Source organism: Typopeltis vanoorti, chromosome 17 (genome assembly GCF_054136105.1).
Source record: "Typopeltis vanoorti isolate ZY-2024b chromosome 17, IOZ_Tvanoo_1.0, whole genome shotgun sequence".
Taxonomy (NCBI): Eukaryota; Metazoa; Arthropoda; class Arachnida; order Uropygi; family Thelyphonidae; genus Typopeltis; species Typopeltis vanoorti.
Window position 1 is genome coordinate 35057276 of NC_143565.1, and position 21777 is coordinate 35079052.

General features: G+C 37.1%; 1 protein-coding gene across 1 annotated transcript in view; it reads left to right on the top strand.

Moving 5' to 3' along the window:
• Nucleotides 1-21777, top strand: part of LOC150097286 (coiled-coil domain-containing protein 40-like) — a 298600-nt gene that overhangs the window by 63269 nt on the left and 213554 nt on the right. The window contains exon 4 of the mRNA XM_090406906.1: nt 5293-5376. Coding sequence (XP_090263032.1) covers nt 5293-5376 — 84 coding nt within the window. The remainder of the gene's footprint in view (nt 1-5292; nt 5377-21777) is intronic.

Consider the following 21777-nt stretch of genomic DNA (forward strand, 5'->3'; position numbering starts at 1 on the left):
CTTTTAATTAACTTAAAATTAACAATTAATCATAAGTTGATTTATGATACATCAAAAAATAAAGAACTATTTTAGGTATATTTTCGTAAATTTTAATCAAAATTTACAGTGATATAATCGGGTCCAGGATACAATTTCAGAATTTATTTGTTCGTTTCCGGGAAGATCTGAAGGGGCCTGAACGGAAAATGACATACATTCATAATTATATGTACCATTCGTTGTTCGTTTAAACTCTTATCTCATATTTTTTGACATCTTTTAGGTGCCTTTTCTTCTGCGGTGCCTGTGTATATTGCACATTTCGCACATGCCACCAGCCGGGCCTGTATATATATATATATATATATATATATATATATATATACATATACACACACACACACACACACACACACACACACACACACATACATACATACATACAGCAATCCCTCGATTAATGCTCCTAATGCATTCTTTAAAACAGGTGCATTAATCGAAAATGCACTAATCGAATATAATAACCTATGGGAAAAAGTATAATTCGTTCCTCAAATTTCTTTTTTGACCCTTAATTTTTTTTATAAAAGAATTAAGGTATGTTTCAGGGCCTAGTTAAAGGAAAACTATGAAGCTGAAAGACATATATGTATAATATGTTTTAATATTCAGAATATAAATTTATTATTCTACTTCTTAACAAAGAATTGAGCTAATGTAGTTTGGTGGGCATTCTGGTTTTTTTTTTTTTTTTTTTTTTTTTTCCCCCCATACAACTGACAGTATGCTTCTTTTACTCTTCTGCAAATTTTACTGCTTCTCTCTTCACCAGGATCAGCCTCTAAGTGTTGCTGCTTAAAAATTTCGATCGTTCAAAAAATATTTTAATTGTTTCTGTGAAATCTCGTTGGGCTTGTCAGTGATTAAATTTTCTTCAGGATCTTCCTGCTGTGCATCTAAATTTAGCAGGTTGGAATCACTCACTTTCTCAGAATGAGATTTAATTAACTTAGATTAATTTAAAAAGCCTCTAAAATCATTTGCACAGTGTGCTTCCAAACAGCTCACATATTGCTAGCAGTAATTTCATTCGACTTTGACACTTTATAACAAGGCTGAGATTTCTCTGATTTGGCCAGAAAACTCTTGGAAGGCATTCGCTTCCAAAAAGGCCAGTTTCATTGAAATTAAATATTTGTTGGTCACAATAGCCCCCTTCTTCTACAATTTTCTTCAAAATCTCTGGATAATTTGCGGCCACCTCCTTATCTGCACTTGCAGCTTCGCCTGTGATTAGAACATTATGTAGATTATTTCTCTTTTTGAAAAGCTCAAACTACCCAGCACTAGCATGGAATTCTTCTTCTTTTTCATCATTGATAACCCTTTCTTTCAAGGTTTCAAAGAGACTTAATGCTTTTGATTTAATAAGATTAGTGCTTAGTAGGATCCGTTTTTGGTTACAATCTTCGATCTATGCAGAAAGAAGTCTCTCTAATTTAATCATTATAATACTTTGATTTCTAGTGCATTGCATGATGAACTTGAAACTGCCTTACCATTCTCTTTGTATTCAGCAGCTTTGCTTAAAATTGCTCTTATAGTTGATTCACCCATTTTTGTCCTATATTTGCTCTGAACTCACCTTGTTCATTTTTCTTTATTGTTTCAAGTTTTTCTTCCAATGAGATTACTTATCAAATCTTTTTCACACTTCCACTTTTTTGCTCACTAATTCTTTTACTCATTATTAAAGGTTGGGAAAATACTTTAAAATAAAAAACGTAAGGAAAACAATTGCAAAGGAGAGACATGAGAAATTATCAGCAAAATGCTATGTAATTAGCAGGCGACATAAATGTTGGTGGTAAATTTGGAACATAGTATATATGGAAACAGTGTAGTATGCCATTAAAAATAACTTTTTAAAATATTTTAAATCGGTAACTAAATTATTTCATCCTAGTGAGTAATCTTTTAAAATAGTTAGCCATAAAAAATGTACAGAGAAAAAAAAATTTAAATCTGTAACATTTACTTTTAAGATGTATATAGGTGCACTAATCAAATTTGGGTATCGAAAAAAAAAACAATGCACTAATCGAGAATGCACTAATCGGGGTGCATTAATCGAGGGATTGCTGTATATATATATATATATATATATATATATATATATATATTATATTATATTATATTTGATTTTATGATCTTACATTCCACATTACCATTTTCAAATCATGTTGTTTTCAGTTTCCTTGTCCATTCTATTAGTTCCATTTTGGCGGTCCAGTTGAAATTTTCATTGTTTACTTGAAAAAGACAATCTCATATCTTGAGACAAGCTGCTAACTTGTCTCTTGATGTCCTCCTTCCCTCCTCTTGCATTAACCAGACATAGTGATGTGACCTTCATGCGTAGGGTAATCCTTTCTTCTGGTGTATAAACTATCATGCTTTGCCAACATTTTCAATTCATCCTCTGATCACTCCGAGGGTGAGGAAGGATTAAGGAGGGGTGGGCTTTGGGATTTCTTTAATTTTATAACAAGTAGGGATTATCGGGGCTGTGCCATACTGCTTGAGAAATTTTATCCTATTGATACACTTGCCCTTTTTCACGAATTGCTTTCCATTGATGTTACAAAAAACTCTCCTTAAAGTGCAGAAATTCTATTGCTAACAGAAATCTGAAGAGACATTTTTAAAAAGAATAAATAATTGATAAATTGTGTAAGAAGAAAAAAATATTTTATAAATTTTTCACTCATGTATCTGCATTGTTATATGCAGATACATGCTTGTATTTATATTCCAATTCATTTCATAGTGAGGCCTAATATAGGCAAAATATTGTTTTTTATTATTTAAAAAAATGTACTTTTATGTTTTTTTAGCAACAAAACTTTCACATATTGCCAGCTGCGTTGACAAAGTTGACAGGGAATGTAAACAGTCTTGCCATAAATACTGGTACAACTTCAGCACACTTCTGCAATACTCACACTGCATGAGTCCAGTTTTGTTAGTTGTGCTGTGCACATCCAACATTCATGTGTTTATCAGTAGAGAGAGAGAGTTATCTAGCTGTACAGGTTAACATACAGTTGGGAGATTATGAAAACCATGTAGCTGTAATAGCACTTCACAAGGAATGCGGCCAACTGTTATTTGCAACACACTAAAAACACTCAGGATCAGTAGGATGTTTGTGCATTGGACTATTAACCATTATGATAATACAGAAAATATATCTGACCAAAAAAGAACAGGTCGATCAGGCTGTATTAGAATGCAACAGCTTGAGAGGGCAGTGAAGGCATGCCTCTGCTGTAATCTTGTGAGAACACAGAAAGTGATGTTGCAAGAGATGAACATTTCACAGAGAACATCACGTGTACTAACTGATGACCTTGGCGTGAGAGTTTATCGTTGTTCTACTGAACACTTCCTATCACCACAGCTTATGCTGCAGAGGGTGATAAAATCAAATGCGCTTCTCCAGCAGTACGTGAATAACAGACACAGAGATATTCTCTTCACAGATGACAAGATTTTCACCATTGAAGAGTATATCTAATACAGCCTGATCGATCAGGCCAATCAAGCTGTATTAAAATGCAACAGCTTGGGAGGGCTCTGAAGGCATGCCTCTGCCGTAATCCTGTGAGAACACAGAAAGTGATGTTGCAAGAGATGAACGTTTCACAGAGAACATCATGTGTACTAACTGATGACCTTGGCGTGAAATCGTTGTTCTACTGAACACTTCCTAACATCACAGCTTATGCGGCAGAGGGTGATAAAATCAAATGCGCTTCTCTGGCAGTACGCGAACAACAGACACAGAGATATTCTCTTCACAGATGACAAGATTTTCACCATTGAAGAGTCATTTAACCATCAAAACGATCAAGTATTTACTCCAGATGGTTGCACAGCACGTCCCATAGCACCCAGGATTCATAGAAGTCATTACTCTGCAGCAGTGATGGTTTGGTGCGAAGGTTGATGTATCAGCAGGTATCCAAGTTGCATTTCTGCAAGAAAGGTGTCAAAACCTCTGCCATAGTGTATCAAGAACCTGTGGTATGGCCCCTGAACAGCACTTTGTTTAATGGTAGGCAGTGGACCTATCCAACAGGACTCAGTTCCTACACACAAGGACACACAGCAGTGGTTGGAAACGAATATTCCTGACCACATATCACCATCTGATTGGTCATCTGGAAGTCCTGATCTGAATCCATTGAACTTCAAATTGTGGGTGGAGTTTGAGAGAGTAGCCTTCAAGAAATAATACCCCAGCGTCACCATCCTGAAGGTGGATTTTGAGTGTTTCTGTTGGATGTTGTGCATACCATCATTGATATATGGTCTCATAGACATCACACATGCATGCATGAAGGCAGTTGGCAGACATTTTGAACATTGAGTTCTGCTATATGCACGTTATGCATCTGGTTTGTATGTGCTGAAAGCTGTAAATGATTTATTGATAGATTAAAGCTTTATGTACTGTTCAAGCTGTAACCCTGTTTATGGCTGGACTAGGTGCTGAAGGGGTAGATGAATTTCATTGCTGTGTAAGATCACCACCTTTCTCTTTTAATGTTTAAAATGGTTTAAAAATTATCTATTTGATCTAGAAGAGGGTTTCTGGATGTGGAATTATCTAATCCATACCTCATCCATGATGCTGAGGTACTGTAGGTTTACAACTTTTTGTTGATTAGATTCACATGAAACTTTTTTTTCTATATCTACACTAATCCCATCTGTGGGATTATTGTGTATATAGAACTTATATACATTAAGAGGTCAAGGATTAGATAATACTGTGAACCTGTTCTAGAGGTCAAGCACAGCTTTTCTAGGTTTATTTCCTTATCCTTATTTTCACTACACATAAAAATATGGATAAGAATTTGTGCATTTTCATTCTCCTGCAGGGGACATACTTGAAAGCCCTCTCCATCCCACTACTATATGTATGCCCTTAACAAAAAATGGAATCAACTCTGCAGCTCCCATTCGAGCATGTGCTATGCCTGTGGAGTGTTCCATATTCCTGATGTTCATTTTATGCGACATGCCTCTGTATTATTTAATTTATTTAATACTATTAAATATTTGCTGGTATTTAATATTTGTAAAGGCAGTTTCAATTCAGAATTTAAATGTATTTTGTTTTGATTTAAGTATAATTTTCTTTTAACATATAATTTAAAATAAACCTCTCTCTCTCTCTCTCTCTCTCTCTCTCTCTCTTGTAACCTATTCTGCTTAATTTTTTTTTTTTTTTTTCAGCCATTGATGAAAAGATTCCAACAAACTCTAAAAGAATATTTGCAATGGAAGCATGAAGAAGCTAATCAAGAACTAAATGAGCTGGTACTATTAAATTACATATGTTTTATACTTACATAATTATATTGATGAACTACAGTAATGTTTTAAATCTTTATTTACAAATTTATTGTTTTTACTTAATGTTGACTTACATAGGGTACACAAGTATAATGAAAGAAACTAATTTTTATGATGTATAATTTTAATAAACAAGATGTTTCACATGTAATAGTTTCAGTTTGATAAAGTTTGGTTGGTCAAGTGGAGAAAAATCTCAACTTTAAAAAGAAGATGGTTGTTAAATGACAGACTATTATCAAATCAGCATATGTTTTACAGTCCACTCTCATAATTTAAATAAATTTCGCTGCAAAAAAGAAAACTGTTAAATATCTGTAAAACTTTTTTCCTTTACCAAAAGTAACAACATCAGCCACTTCACTATACCGAGAGTGGAGATTTCAGAGCACTAAGAATACTAGCTTGAATATCTTATACTCTTACTCAATACTTCTTTATGATGTGTCTTTGCAATTACATTGTGATTGCTGTAACCTTGAAAATTATTTAGTAACTAAAGGTGAAATATTACTAAAAAATACTTGCTTTACCTGTTGCATTGTGTTAAGCCATTAAACTATCAAAAACAATTGATTCATCATATTATAAAATTAGCATAGGTAAAATAGAATGCCTAAGTGTAATGCTCTAAATAAATAAGTTTTCCATGGTAAACTTGGGATATTACAGTATTTTCCAAGTGCATGGAAATATTCTCGTAGACAGGCTTATACGTTGGTTATGCATTTCTAAATCACTTAGGGAATTGAACAACATAGATCCGAATATATATTAAATTATACTTTAATAAATATTTCCGATATTTCGGCAACGTCACATTGCCATTTTCAAAAGGAACTTACAAAAAGACATGTGCACGCAGGCACTACAACACAGTAACTGAGAATGAAGCTATCATTCTCCTAGAAGTCCTGATGGTGCCCTCTAGCAGGCTAAGTAGGTGTTCTTGGCCGTTGGGCTGAAGGTCTGCTGATGTATGCCTCCCAAATTAGGGGCAGTCGCATACAACCAAATTTGTTGAGGTTTGGAGAGTTTCTTAGGGCTGAGGCTGATTCCATAAATAGTCTTTCGAATTTGTATTTGCTACAGTGTATTACTGTAGCTTTCTTCCACCGTATTCTGTGGCGTGTATCCAGAGCATGGTCTGCAAGACCACAATGGCTGTACTTGTGAAACCGGATGTAGTCCTTGTGTTCAGAAATTCTGATATTCGCTGTCCTACCTGTTTGGCCAAAGTATGACAGTTTACAACTGCAAGGGACCTGGTATACACCAGGTAGGTCTAGGGGAAGTGGTTGGTCTTTAGTGGAGCAGATAAGGGATGCAAATTTTCTGTAGGGCCTGTAACAGGAGGTGAGGTCATGTTTTTTTAAAATTTTGGTAATTTATTCCGAGGTTAACCAAACTTTTACCAAAGCGGATAAGGGAAATGCAACTGTAGTACTTAACCAAAAGGACTACAAAGATAAGCTTAATGCTCTTCTATTCGATCGGGCTACTTACCTCCCTATCTAATACAATCCCACCAACTCAAAAATTAGAAAACTTCACAGGCTCCTTAAGAAAGTCACTTCTTGGCCTGTTGAAGTTACCAACAGATTAAAGCCGTTTAACTCTATACCCCCCCCCCCCCGTATTTACGGACTCCCAAATATACATAAAGAAAATGTGCCATTACATCCCATAGTGGATGGCATTGATTCCCCCACATACAAATTAGCTAAACATTTGGCCAAAGAGCTCACACGCTATACTGGCAACACACCATAACACATAAAAAACTCAGCCCACTTCAAAGCCAGCATAGAAAACCTTACATCCAACAAACTGACATAATGGTCAGCTTTGACGTCTCCTCCTTATTCACAAATGTCCCACTCAAGGAAACTTTAGAGCTAATCCAAGCTAAATTTTCTCCCGATATCTCAGCCCTATTTCAGTTCACAATGAACTCAGGCTATTTCATTTGGCAAGGAAAATTCTACAAACAAATAGAGGTGACAGCCATGGATTCACCACTCTCCCCACCCTTGGCCAATTTCTTTATGGAGACCTTTGAAGAAAAAGCCTTAGCCTCTGTCCCACAGAAACCAACCATATGGCTTTGCTACGTTGATGATGTATTCGCTATTTGGCCACATGGCTCTGAAACACTCCTCTCCTTCCTTACACACTTAAACAACCAACACTCCAGAATCAAGTTCACCCTAGAAAAAGAGGAAAACAACAGCCTCCCTTTCCTAGACACACTAGTCACCTGCCAGCCTGTTGGAACCTTGGTTTTCTCAGTTTATAGAAAACCCACCCATACAGGCAGATACATTCACCAACAATCCCCCCCCCCCTCACAACGATATGGAGTGGTGAAAACACTATACAACAGGGCTAAACTAATCTGTTCTAATGACATGGCCATAAACACTGAACTAAATCACATCCTCAACACCTTCTCAGCCAATGGCTACCCCCTCCTCCCCAATATCCAAAAAATATTAAAACCTACAAACCACAGCCCCTCTTCCCCCCCTCCACAACAAAGATTACTCTAAATCCATCACCATTCCCTACATCTGAGGAACCTTGGAAAAAATTACCAAAATTTTAAAAAAACATGACCTCACCTCCTGTTACAGGCCCTACAGAAAATTGGCATCCCTTATCCGCTCCACCAAAGACCAACCACTTCCCCTAGACCTACCTGGTGTATACCAGGTCCCTTGCAGTTGTAAACTGTCATACTTTGGCCAAACAGGCAGGACAGCAAATATCAGAATTTCTGAACACAAGGACTACATCCGGTTTCACAAGTACAGCCATTCTGGTCTTGCACACCATGCTCTGGATACATGCCACAGAATACGGTGGAAGAAAGCTACAGTAATACACCGTAGCAAATACAAATTCAAAAGACTGTTTATGGAATCAGCCTCAGCCCTAAGAAACTCTCCAAACCTCAACAAATTTGGTTGTATGCAACTGCCCCAAATTTAGGAGGCATACATCAGCAGACCTTCAGCCCAACGGCCAAGAACACCCCTTTAACCCGCTAGAGGGCACCATCAGGACTTCTAAGAGAACGATAGCTTCATATCTTCATTCTCAGTTACTGTGAATGAAGACAATCATTATGGTTCAGATTGGGTCTGTGACATAAGGCTTCAGCACTTTCTTTATATAAACACTCATGTTTATATAAGGATCTATGTAGCAGCTTGGTGTTTTTCCATTGGATCCTATGGCTAGGGTTTTCAACTCAATGTTGTGTAAGGCCAGATTTGTGTGGTTTGATAAGAGAGATGTGGTCTTGATGTTCAGAGATGCGTTTGCTTATAGATCTTCTTGTTTGCCCTTAGTAAGACATCTTACAAGAACATGGAACTTTGTACATGCCATGAGAGTTTGTCTCTTGGAGAAGGTAGCAAATTGTGGATCTGGTTGATTGGTTTATAGGTAGCAGCAAGTTTGTATTTCTTCATAATTTTTTACAGATGTTCCGAGATTCCTTTAATATATGGTATAGGAGTCCTACAAGCTTCTTCTTTTCCAGGTTGATGTGTAGGAAAGTGGCTGATGATTTTTTTAGTTGTTTTTGGATTGTATCCATTTAATAAGACTGTATCTGTAATAATTTCCAATTCTTGTTTTAAAGATTCTTCAGAGGACAAAATTTGTGTGCTCGATAGACAGAAGTGGAAATGGAGCCATCTTGTTTTCGTTGGATGTGTATATCAAGAAAGGAGATACCTTGTGATGATTCTTTTTCTAGTGTGAATTTGATGTGAGGATGAAGGTTGTTGATCTTATCTTGAGTAGTTCTTGTTCAGAGTGACTCCAGACTGCAAAAACATCATCAATATATCATAGCCATATTTTTGGTTCAAGGGTGAAAATTCTATCTTCTAGGTGTTCCAGATATATCTTCCTCATATATATATATATATATATATATATATACATACAGGGTGTTCGGGATAAATTTGACATATTTATAATTAATTATATTTTTCCGTAAGTTACATGTATTAACACACACTTCTCTTCATTTAAAAGTTTGGCCCCTTCTTCATTCATATACAAGATGTCAGAAAGGATGGATAGCTGGAACCCACCTGAATCATGGAAGAGAATAACTTGTATCATGATGATTCGTGCCCGCCATCAAAATAAGGATATTACGACTGCTGCCAAATGCTCCCTGAATACAGTAAAAACAATCAGGCATGAACTAGAGACTTGCAATGGTGACTACGAGGATGTAGCAAGAAGAAAGATCCCTAGCAGACGATCTGATTGCGTTCGTACAGCAGAATTCCTCGCAAATCTGCAGGAACAGGTGTTGAAGAACCCTGGCATTGGAATTCTGGCTTTGTTCGTGGAGTTGCTAACTGTAGTCAAGCCCTGGATAACAAGGGTAGCCAATGGTAGGCCGTATGTATGGCAGCAGGATTCGGCCCCTTGCCACACCTCTGGGAAAAGTCAAAAATGGTTGTCTGAAAATTTCTACGACTTCACCAGTCCAAATGTTTGGCCTCCAAACTCCCCAGACCTTAACCCCATGGATTATTTTGTATGGGGCGCAGTTGAAAAAGACACCAATCGCACTTCCAGTAATACAAAAGCCCAGTTAATGGATAAAATTAAAACAGTTTTTGTGGCCCTTCCCAGGGAGACTGTAGCATCAGCTTGTTCGAGGTTCCGAAGCAGAATTGAAGCTGTGATCGATGCTAATGGTGGTTATTTTGAGTAAATCTTGTTGATAGTATTGTAATTAACTCTGCCTGTAATGTTTTTTTGTCAATTCATTAAATTTAATAGATACAAAGAAGATTTTCTTTTTCCTTACGAAACTGTCAAATTTATCCCGAACACCCTGTATATATATATATATATATGAGGATATATCTTCTAGGTGTTCCTTATAGCCAACTTGTATAAGGAGCAAGAAGCCACAGTAAGAACAGGTGTGGATTGACTGACTGGCTTCAAGTTGGAAAAGAAGTTAGACAAGGATGTTTACTTTCTCCTCACTTGTTTAGTATATATGCAGAGGACATCATGTGTGAAGCATTGGATGTGCTCAGGACAGGAATTACAATAGGAGGTAGATTGATCAGTAATCTGAGGTACGCTGATGATACAGTACTCCTTTGTAATGACATGGAAGAACTAGGACTAATTCTTGACAAAGTTAACAAGATCAGTAATAACAGAGGACTTCAACTCAATTCTAGCAAAACAAAGATCATGGTTCTCAAAGGAAAAACAAACAGAGAAGCTCTTGAGAAACAAATGTATCTTAATGGAGAAAGAATTGAGGAAGTCAGCAAGTTTGAGTACCTGGGATCCATTATTAATGTGAAGAATTGCTGTTCAGAAGATGTCAGAAAAAGGCTAGGAATGGCTAAAACAACAGTCAAAGACCTGTCTAAAATCTGGAAGGGTGGATCTATCTCCATGGGAACAAAGTTGAGGATTTTGGATGCAGTTTTTTTTCCAACAGCGACTTATGGATGCAAGACCTGGAACCTAAAGAAGTCAGATAGAAATGGATATCTGCTTTTGAGATGTGATGTTACAGAAGGCTGTTGAGAATATCATACACTGAAAGGCGTACAAATGAATGGGTGTTAGAAAAGATTAGTAGAACTTTAAGGCTCCTTAAGGATATTGACAGAAGAAAGTTAAAGTATTTTGGACACATAGAAAGGATGGAAGGAGGACTTCTCAGAACAGTAATAGAAGGTAAAGTTCCTGGAAAAAGAGGCAGGGGTAGACCATCAATGAGATGGATGGATGGCGTGTGTGGAGTGACTGATCTTCAGAGAGTTGAGGCTGCCAGAAGGGCAAACAACAGGACTACATGGCGAGGCCTAGTGTGGAACATCATCGAGCATTGGAGTGACCATACGGCAACTGTAGATGCCCAGTGAACACAGACAGACAGGTGTTCCAGAAAAAAAGTTGGCTAAGTTAGGTGATAAGGGGGAGCCCATTGCTGTTCCTTCCTCTTGTTTATAAATTTTATCTTTCCATGAGAAGTATCCGGATGGGATAGCAAATTTGAATAATTCCATAATATTGGATGGAAATTTTTGAGTTAACAATTCTATTGTCTCCTTGTGAGGAATGTTAGCGAAGAGAGAGACAATGTCAAAGCTTATTAGCATGTCTGTTTCTGACAGTTGATTGTCTTTTATTTTTGTGTGAAATTCTGTGGAATTTTTAATTGATGAAGCTGAGTGGCTTATGAGAGGACAGAGAAGGCTAAACAAAAATCTTGATATTTTATAAGTGGGGCTGCTTATAAAATCCATAATAGGTCTAAGTGGACAGTTGTTTTTGTGTAATTTAGGTGAACCATATATTCTATGAGGCCAAGCATGGTATGCTCTGAGTCTTTTGATGGTTTCCTGATATATGGATGTTGTTTTGTTTAATTAAGAAACTTGTTGAGTTTCTTGAGTGAAACATTCTTGAGAGTAAGGAAGAAGGAAGGAGAGATTGAAGTGGTGATTATGAATGAAGAAGTGGATAGCATGAGTGTAGAAAATGATAGAACAAGTGTGCAAGACAAACAGGGAAATGGTGATACTCAGGGTGGACAGAGGAACATAGTGTTAGAAAGGTTGATATTCCAAGAGGATGTAAATGCATATGTAGACAAAAAAAAAGGTAGCGGATGACTTAGGATGTAGGGAAAACAGTGGGATATGAAGAAGGTTCTGGGATGAGTAAGGAGAAAAAGTAATGGATTAAAGAATGAATGGAGAAATCACATCTAATAAGTGGTATCTGTAAGAATTGTTATAGATCCAGGAATGAGCTGTTATGTTTGTATATGAATGCTAACAGTATCAGAAACAACAGAAATGATTTCATTGAATGAGTTCGTTCACCCAAAAATTGTTCGAATAAGTGAGACGTGGTTGGATGAGGATGACGTTCTGACAGGAATAGAGATGGAAGAGTATGATATATTTCGTGAAGATAGAATGGGTAAAAAGGGAGGTGGAATGCTAGTGATGATAGAAAAAGAGTTATGTTCATGCAAAATGGAGATGCAAGGGAGAAATAGTGGTAGTGGTTTTGAGGCAGTATGGTGTGAGATAGAGGTGAATAGAATGAAATACTTCATTGGATGTTGCTATACCTGGTAATGTGGAGGGTAGTGACCAGGAAATGTATAAGCAAATTAGCCAAGGAAATCAGGAAAATGGCAATCATTGTGGGTGATTTTAATTATGGCAGTATAGATTGGATGATGAGATAGCAACTGGAAGTAAAGAAAATGAGTTTCTTGAGTTTTTTGAAGGATAAATACCCTGGGCAGTATGTAACAGAGGGCACACCAGGATCGAGGGTCATCTCTTCAGAGGATATTATTATAAATGAGGTGTCAAATCTCTCTCTCTCTCCAGTTGGTGAGAGTGACCATGAATTGATTACCTGAGTGGTTGCCAACCATGTGAGGACTTCTGTGAATAAAGGGTATATATGGAACTACAAAGCTGGTGATTATGAGAAGCTCAGGAGAAAGCTTGCATCTGTAGCATGGAATGAGGAGTTGGGCGGAAAGGAGATCAGTGCTGCTCAGGTGATATTCAAGAACTATCCAGCAGAAGCAATGCTGAAATGTATTCTGAAGGTCAGAAGGTTAAATAAGGTTAGTTTGAAATGGATGAATGACGAGAATCATGATTTAAACTTCTTTAGAGCAGGGTTTCTGGACCATATAAAAATAAATACAAAAAATGCAATACAGAGAAACATAAGAAGAGTTGTAATAATAAATTCTATGAGGACTACAAAGAACAGGCAAGGATGGTAACTCAGTTGGTAAAAGTAGAAAAGTGAAGTATGAGCAGCAGATTACTAATGAAGCCAAAAAAAGTCCTAGGGAATTATTTCGATATGTAGCCAGCAAAAAAAAAAAAAAGAATGATTATGGTGGAATGGCAGTGGTTGGAGAAAATGGTATAAGGACAACTGCTGCAGAGGATGTAGTTCAGATACATTAACATGCCATTGAATTAGGGATAAGAGACTCTATACAAATTCTGTACTACAACTCCTGCATTTGCACACATCCATGGCTGAAACTGTGGTTATACTTAACTGTCGTTGACTTCCCCAACAATTCATTATGAGAAGCATAATGGGAAAGGCCTGGAATTTAGATGCATTTGACAGAGGGCAGATTGTAGATGCCTGATGGATGGGTCACTCAATCTCTGAAATTGTCAATGAACTTGTATTTTCTCATATGACAGTTTCAAGATTGTTCCGAGAATATGAAAATTCCTGCAAAAAAAACAAGCACCTGGACAAACTGCAACCAGCCTTGAATGATTGTGGGCTTTGCTGTCTGACTCGCATCATACGGACCGATAGGGGCCAGACATTATCTCAGATAACCTCCCATCTGAACGAGGGTTCCAGCCGGAAAGTCAGTGCATGCAAGGTTCTTGCACTGACTTTCCGGCTGTCTTGGCTTCGAGAGATGCTGACTCACGAGAGTTCCATTTTTAACAGCATGACACAGTGCTGAACATCTTGCCTGGGCTAATGAACATCAAAACTGGATGATGGAAAATTGGTGATGTGTAGCCTAGAGTGATGAATCATGATTTAAACTTCATAACTTCGATGGGAGATTGAGGATATGGCACCAACACCATGAAGTCATGGATCCTGCATGTCAGGTTGGAACTGTACAAGCAGGTGGTAGCTCATTGATAGCCTGTGGTGTCTTCAGTTGGACGTCTATGTAACTTTTGGTACATGTGCCAATGACTCTCAATGTATCCCAGTATGTGGAACTCATAGTTGACTATTTACACCTATTTATGTCCATCATACATCCCAATGGAGACAGCATCTACCAGCAAGTTGTCTTGCTAGTAGACAACACAGGTCCAGGCAGGCTGCTACTTAGTTCCAGGAGCATTCTGTTGACTTTGAAATAATGAAGTGGTCACCAAGAAGTCCCAATTTAAATCCCATCGAAAATCTTTGGGATACCATCAAGCAGTGTTCAGGCCCATGACCAATCACCACTGAACTTGAGTGAATTGTGAACAGATCTGAAGGATACATGGGTGACCATATCTGTGAAACATTTTCTCAAACTTTTGAAGTCCTTGTCTTGTCATGTGGCAGCCATTATCAGGGCCAGAGGGGATGAATCCAACATGTTACTAGGTAGCTATCCCTAATTCAATGGTACTTCAATGTATTTCAATGTATTTAATGAGCAGTTTATAAAGGTCTTTCATTCTTGTGAGTGTGACATCATGGAGAGCGTGCTGCCCTGTGGGTAAGAGACACCTTTGTTCAAAGTTATATTTCAGCGCTCCCATAGTTATTTCTGAGAATGCCAAGTGTGCAGATCACATATTGGCATGCTGATATTGATGCACTGAACATGTTCAAACCTGCTTTGATGCACCACTCATGAAGAAATATGTCAAAACAAAGTGGCTAATCGGTTGTTGAGTTTACTTTTCATTTTTTATCCCTTTACTATTTATTTTAAGTAATGTAATCTATGTAGTAAAGTTTTACTTCAAGAATAAGAGCATTGTATAAAAATTTACCGTTATTTATCATCTTGAAATGGCACCAGATTGTCTTTAGGTGGAAGATGAATTTCATTGCCCTGTGTGAGACCACTGCCCTGCTTATTGGAAGCCTGAAGTGGCTGAAAAAGTTCCATATTTGGTCTCTAGAGCAGGGTTTCTGGACCATGTAAAAATAAATTAAAAAAATATCAAATGGAAAAAAAAAATCCTTAGCTGACCCATGGTACAAAATGTATTATAGGTTAAGTAATAACCTTTCATGGGTGGTAACCACATAAAAAAAGTTAAAAAAATAAAAATAAGGTGACAGCAGTATTGGATGTGGGTGATGGATATACAGTAGTATACTTAGATTTTGCAAAGGCTTTTGATAGATTACCACATGATAAGCTGATAGTCAGACCAGAGAGGATTGGGTTTGGATATTAGACTAGTGCATTGGATTAGAGATTGGCTATCTGATGGGTTTCAGCAAGTTGTGTATGGAGGAGCAATATCCTGAAAGAGGAAAGTCACTAAGGGTGGGGGGATGCCTCAGAGGTCTGTTTTATGGCCATTGCTGTTTAACTTGTATATGTTAATGATATTGAGAAAGATTTGAATGGAGATATTCAGTTGTTTGCAGATGATGCAAAGTTAGGATGAACTATTTGTAGTAGAGGAGATGCTGTGGCCTTAAAAGGATATTAATAATAGACTTAGTAATTAACAATAATGAGTAATAGTAATTATTATCAATATTATTATTAATTAATAAATATTAATTTTTATCAATATTAATTTATTAATATTAATTAATAAATATTAATTAATAATACAATTTAATAGGCTGAGTGAATGGCACGGGAGTGGAAAATTCAGACAAACAAAACATAAAAACAAACTCATACAAAAAAGTTTAAATAGGAGATGGGAGAAATTTCAAATATTCCAAAAAAGAATATTAAAGGTTCACTCACCTAATGTTGCATCAATGTCTTGCTTACTGGAAGGAGCATTTTTGAGGCAAGAAGGTAGGCTTACATTAATCGGAAGATAATGATGGAGATGGTGCTAGAGAAGATGAAGTGGCTGCTGGAGAATCAGAATTTGATTCTGTTGCTGGAGGAGGGAAGCTTACCACTGAAGTCGATTTCTTGAAAAGACATCTAGACTTGTTTGCAGCCTTTTTCTTTTTTTTTTAATCATAAATGGCCTTGTAGCAGTTAATGTTCTCACTAACTGCACAGTAAACCTTTGTAAACCGCTCGTTGTTAGGATCCTGCTTCAATGAGATGAAAGGCTTCAGCTAATTCTTTTGTCGTAAACTTTCTTGGCTCTGGATCTTCTGATTCTTGTGTTCTTGTGTTTCTATAAGCTGCTTCTGTATCTCCATAAGGTCTTCATTAGTTAATTCTTGTGAATGGGACTCTAGTAAGGCAATGACATCATTTTCATTGATGTCCAATTGCAGTGCATTGCCACCATTCACCACAGCTTTTCTGACTTTGGTGATGTCTTCTTTGAAGCCATGAAAATCATCACAGAATTGAGGACACAGTTTGTTCCACACCCCTTTAATTGTTGATTGCTTCACTTCCTCTCAAGAATCAGCAATGTTTTTGATGGTATTATGGATGTTATAATTCTTCCAGAACTCTCTCAAGAACATCATATCATCTTCCGTAGTCCTTGACTGCTTGTGGGAATACGGCATAAGTAATAAGTCTTAAATGCAGAAATGACTCCTTAGTCCTTTGGCTGTATTAACGATGTAGTGTTGGTTGGTAAAAATATGACTTTTACATTAGGGTGAAGGTCATCTAAAGATGTTGGATGTCCAGGAGCACTGTCTAGCACAAGCAGAATTTTAAAAGGAAATTTCTTTTCCGAACAATAACGTGCAACAGCAGGAATAAAGCAGTTCAAGAACCAATCTTCAAACATGGCAAGTGTGACCCAGGCCCTTAAATTTTACTTCCAAATAACGTGAGGAACTGCTTTAATAATGTGAGGAAGTGCAGGTTTGTTTACATGCACAAAAGAAACTAGTTTGTGAATTTTATGGGGAGCCTGTTCATAAGTACGGAATGCTATAAGTCGGGTCGTCCATAACCCGTGGATCGCCTGTATATATATGTTTTTTTTTCCTATTTATTTTTTACATAGTCCAGAAACCCTGCTCTAGAGACCAAACATGGAATTTTTTCATGTTTGGAGAACTGAAGCATTCTCCAGTAAGTGGGGGTGGTGGTCTCACACTGGGTGATAAAATTCATCTCCCATCACAATCATTCATGCCCAGGGCATAATTCAAACCCCCAGCCTTTTGTTTGGAGAATGGGTATGATAACCACTTGGCCAACCAGGCAGGATTCACCTTCATTATATACTACTCTTTGATGGTTATCCAACAATCACTCTCTTTTCCATGTCATGAGCTTTGTATCATCCCATATGATCTGACAATTTTAAGATTCTGTTACAGAATCCTATTGAATGCCTTTTCAGTCAATCAGTCCTTCAATTGCCACTTTATTCCAGAAAGTGAATACATTACTAAGATGTGATTTCTCTTCCACAAAGCCATATTGTCCTCTGTAGAGTTGTCATAATCCTCTCCAACCATTCCTGAATGCTGCCTACAACCAACTTTTCCAATACCTTAACCACCACTCTTGAGATGCTGACAGGATAGATCAGTGGTTCCCAACCTTTTTCCACTTGTGTACCACTTTTAAACCCATTTCTATAAATTGTACCCCTTGTTTTTAAAATAGCTGTTTTTAAATACTGACACTTTTGTTCAGTGCCTATCTTAATGTAAAATGTTTACTTTACTTGTTTTTCCGTCATTACTGATTATTTTTCATGTACCCCTGAAAGGCCCAGCACGTACCCCTCAGGGGTATGCGTACCACCGGTTGTGAACCGATGGGATAGATCTTTAATATGTAACCTCTGTTTTAGAGTCTCCTCTATCTAATGTGACAATCTTACCTTCTTTTTGCTTGGTTGGAACTCTGAGTATTGAGACTTAAATTAAACAACCTGTTTAGGCAAACTGCCATTTCTCCACTTTTCTGTAACACTTGGGATGATATCTCATTCAATTCCAGCTGTATTCCAGGCTAATTTCGTACCATACTCTGATATTGCCATCCTCACCATTCTTCCTGATTTATACTCATGATCCTATGCTTATTTAGTTATTCTATTCGATTATAGTGAATTTTAATCCAATTAAAAGAGTAATACTTCAGAGGAGTAATGAAAAATTTTCTTTTTCAAAGACACTCTGAAGAATTTCTTTATTGATAACACTAAACAACGAATTTTTACTTTTCTCATCAACAACATTGGCAAAATTGGCATTTTTAACTTGCACAGTTCTTTCTTCCTTTCTGGAGACAGAAATTATCCTTAATTTTTATTTGTATTCAGAATACAGAACTTACATGTCACCTATTATGCACTTGTATACTTTGAAAGATAGATGTTATTTAGATAAAATTAAATATAGAATCATCAATAAAACATATTAGGCTCACATTTATATTGCAAATTAAGGTTTAAAGCCAAATAATTGGGAAGAGATCTCCATATCACCTGTAAGGATTACTGAGAATCGACTGGGGATTCTGACCTAATGAACAATCCTCATCTTTCACATCATTCATCCCATTAGTAGGTATCCACTAGGTTCTGAACAAATGAGGATAAGCTGGCACTTTGGGTCTTAGCAGACCAGATTGTACTCTCTGTTTGGTTAAACCAGAAATATATATCATGGTGCAACATGATGACAATTGATGTTGGATGGGATATTGCCACTTAAACAAGGCCCCTGTGGTTTTGTCAGTGAACCAGGACAAACAGTGAAAAGTCACTCACAGGAACAAACTCAGGCTCAGCATCTAGAAGAACAAATCCAAAATCAGAACTGAAGATAGCAACCATCAATAAAAGGAGTATCAATGGAAAGGAAATCAAACTTGCAGAAGAATCGGAAAAGTACCACATGGACATAATTGGCATTACTGAGACCAAGAAAACAAAAACAGGCGAAATCTTACTAAATAATACATATAGGATGTTATATTATTATTATTATTATTACCCCAAGACCTCATGGAGTCAAAGACTCATCTGGGGGGTCCTTTTATCACACACACACAGCTCATCATACCGTGCCTTGAACACATTCAAACTCCTTGCAGACACCACACTCTCAGGCAAGGCATTCCAATCATTCACAACTCTGCACGAAAAAAACCTGACCCTTACTCCCCTACTCACATCCTCTTTATACAGTTTCCAGGGATGACCTCTGGTTCTCCTCCGATCTCCCATTTTATGTAGAACTTCTCCAGCATTGATCCTATAACAACCCCTTACCAACTTGTAGGTCTCTATCATATCTCTCCTCTTCCTCCTGTCCACCAGACTCTGCAAATTACATCTTCTCAATCTTTTCTCATACTCAACATTCCAGAGGTCAGAAACTACCTTAGTCAATCACCTTTCGACCCTTTCCAACATCTCTTCATCCTTCTGAAAACCAGGTGACCAAATCTAGGCACAATAGTCCATGTGTGGCCTAATCAAAGCTTTATACAACGGAACAAGAATCTCCCTACTTCTACATGTCAGTGTCCGCATCATTCCCAGAAGCCTTTGTGTTGTCTTCAGAATTTTGGCTATGTGTCCCCTAAATTTCAGATCCTTATCCACTATCACTCCTAGATCTCTTATTTCTTCCACCTCCAACAATATATCCTCACCAAGCATAAATTCTGCATCCCATCTTTGTTTTCCAAATTTTAAAACCTTACATTTTGCAACATTAAACTCACATCTCCATTTCTGTGCCCAATCATTATTCAAGGCTTCTTGTAAGGCCATAACATCTTTACTACTCTTCATGGTTCATCCCAACTTTGCATCGTCTGCAAACAACTGAATATCTCATCTAAATCTTTACCTATATCGTTAATATACAAGTTAAACAGTAATGGCCCCAAAACAGACCCCTGAGGTACTCTACTAGTGACTTTCCTTTTCCTGGATATTGCTCCCCCATACACAACTTGTTGATACCTATCAGATAGCCAGTCTCCAATCCAATGCACTAATCTAATATCCAACCCCATCTGCTGTAGTTTGACTATCAACAATTCAAAGGCAATAATGATCAAGAAGGGAAGTAGTGGTGATGGCATTCAATATCATACATGAAGATAAACTTCTTGAAATGAAATGAAACAATGAAACTTATTTGTGCCTATGGTCCCACAGAAGGTTCTTCTAAGGAAGAAGTGGAGGAATTTTTTTGAGTCAGAACAGGCAGTTGACATAAAGACAATGGATAAAGTGGTCCTTGTTGGGGATTTGAAAAGCAGAGTTGGAAATGAATCCCACCAGGCATATAGGAACATTTTGGGAACATTTAAAGAAAAGGACAAGGATAATAATGGTAAGTATCTGCTGAATTTCTCCTTAGAATATAAATAAATCATTACTGACACCATGACCAAACATAAAGATGTGCACAAGTTTACATGGAGAAAAGACACAAAATATAAGAAAAGCCTCACTGACTATGTCATTGTTGATAGTGATATCTTCATACTGTTTCAGGATACAGGAGTGCACAAAGTATTTGAAATTGAAATTCACCATCACTGAGTTTATAAAGTAGAATAAAATGAATATCACATTGAAAAGAACAGAATGTACGGAAGTTTTTAAAAAGAATTAAAATTAAAAATGTTACTAAACAAACATTATTGACATTGAAGAAATTTAATAACGAATTGTTGAAGAAAAAATGATACAGTTCAAAAACAGGAGTCTGAGACTCCAAGGTTTGAAGTCTGAGGTCTGAAGAAAGTCTGAAGAAAACATTGATTGATTCAGCTAGGGAGACATTTGATGACGTTGTCTGCAAGGATAGATAAATAAGATAATATGGTAGAAACAATAAGGAAGTAAAGAAGCAGTTCTGGAAAAGAAGAAAGCATACTGAAAATTTCTAGCAAATAAGTCCACAATTCTCTAACAGAATAAAGAGAAAAATTACTTAAGTATAAAGAGCTAATAAGCTTCATTTCGGCAATGAAAACATTACTTAAATAAAAGAAAGAGAAAAATATTATTATTATTATTATTATTATTTCCCAAGACCTCATGGAGTCAAAGACTCATCTGGGAGGTCCTTTTATGACACACACATCTCATCATACCGTGTCTTAAACACACTCAAACTCCTTGCAGTCACCACACTCTCAGGCAAGGCATTCCAATCATTCACAACTCTGCATGAAAAAAACCTGCCTCTCACTCCCCTACTCACACCCTCTTTATACAGTTTCCAGGGATGACCTCTAGTTCTCCCCTGATCTCCCACTATTCTCTGTAGAACTTCTCCACCATTGATCTTATAACAACTCCTTACCAACTTATAGTGAGTAAGGGGTTGTTATAAGTGAGCTAAGTTATGTGTAAAAGTAGCTAAGCACAATTCGTGGGAAGACTTTTGTAGGACTATAGAAGATTAATATCAGGAAGGTAGCAAAATGTTCTGGAGTGTACGAGGGTGGTCTGAAAAGTTCTCGGCCTAACAATGAAAAAACGAATTTATAATTTCAAAATTATTTTTATTTTTCAACATAATCTCCCTTAAGACTAATACGTTTATTCCAGTGATGCTCCAGTGCCATTATCCCATCCCTGTAGTGGTTCTCAGTAAGATCTGCAAAATACCCCCCCCCCCTCTATAGCTGCGATCACCTCTTGATTC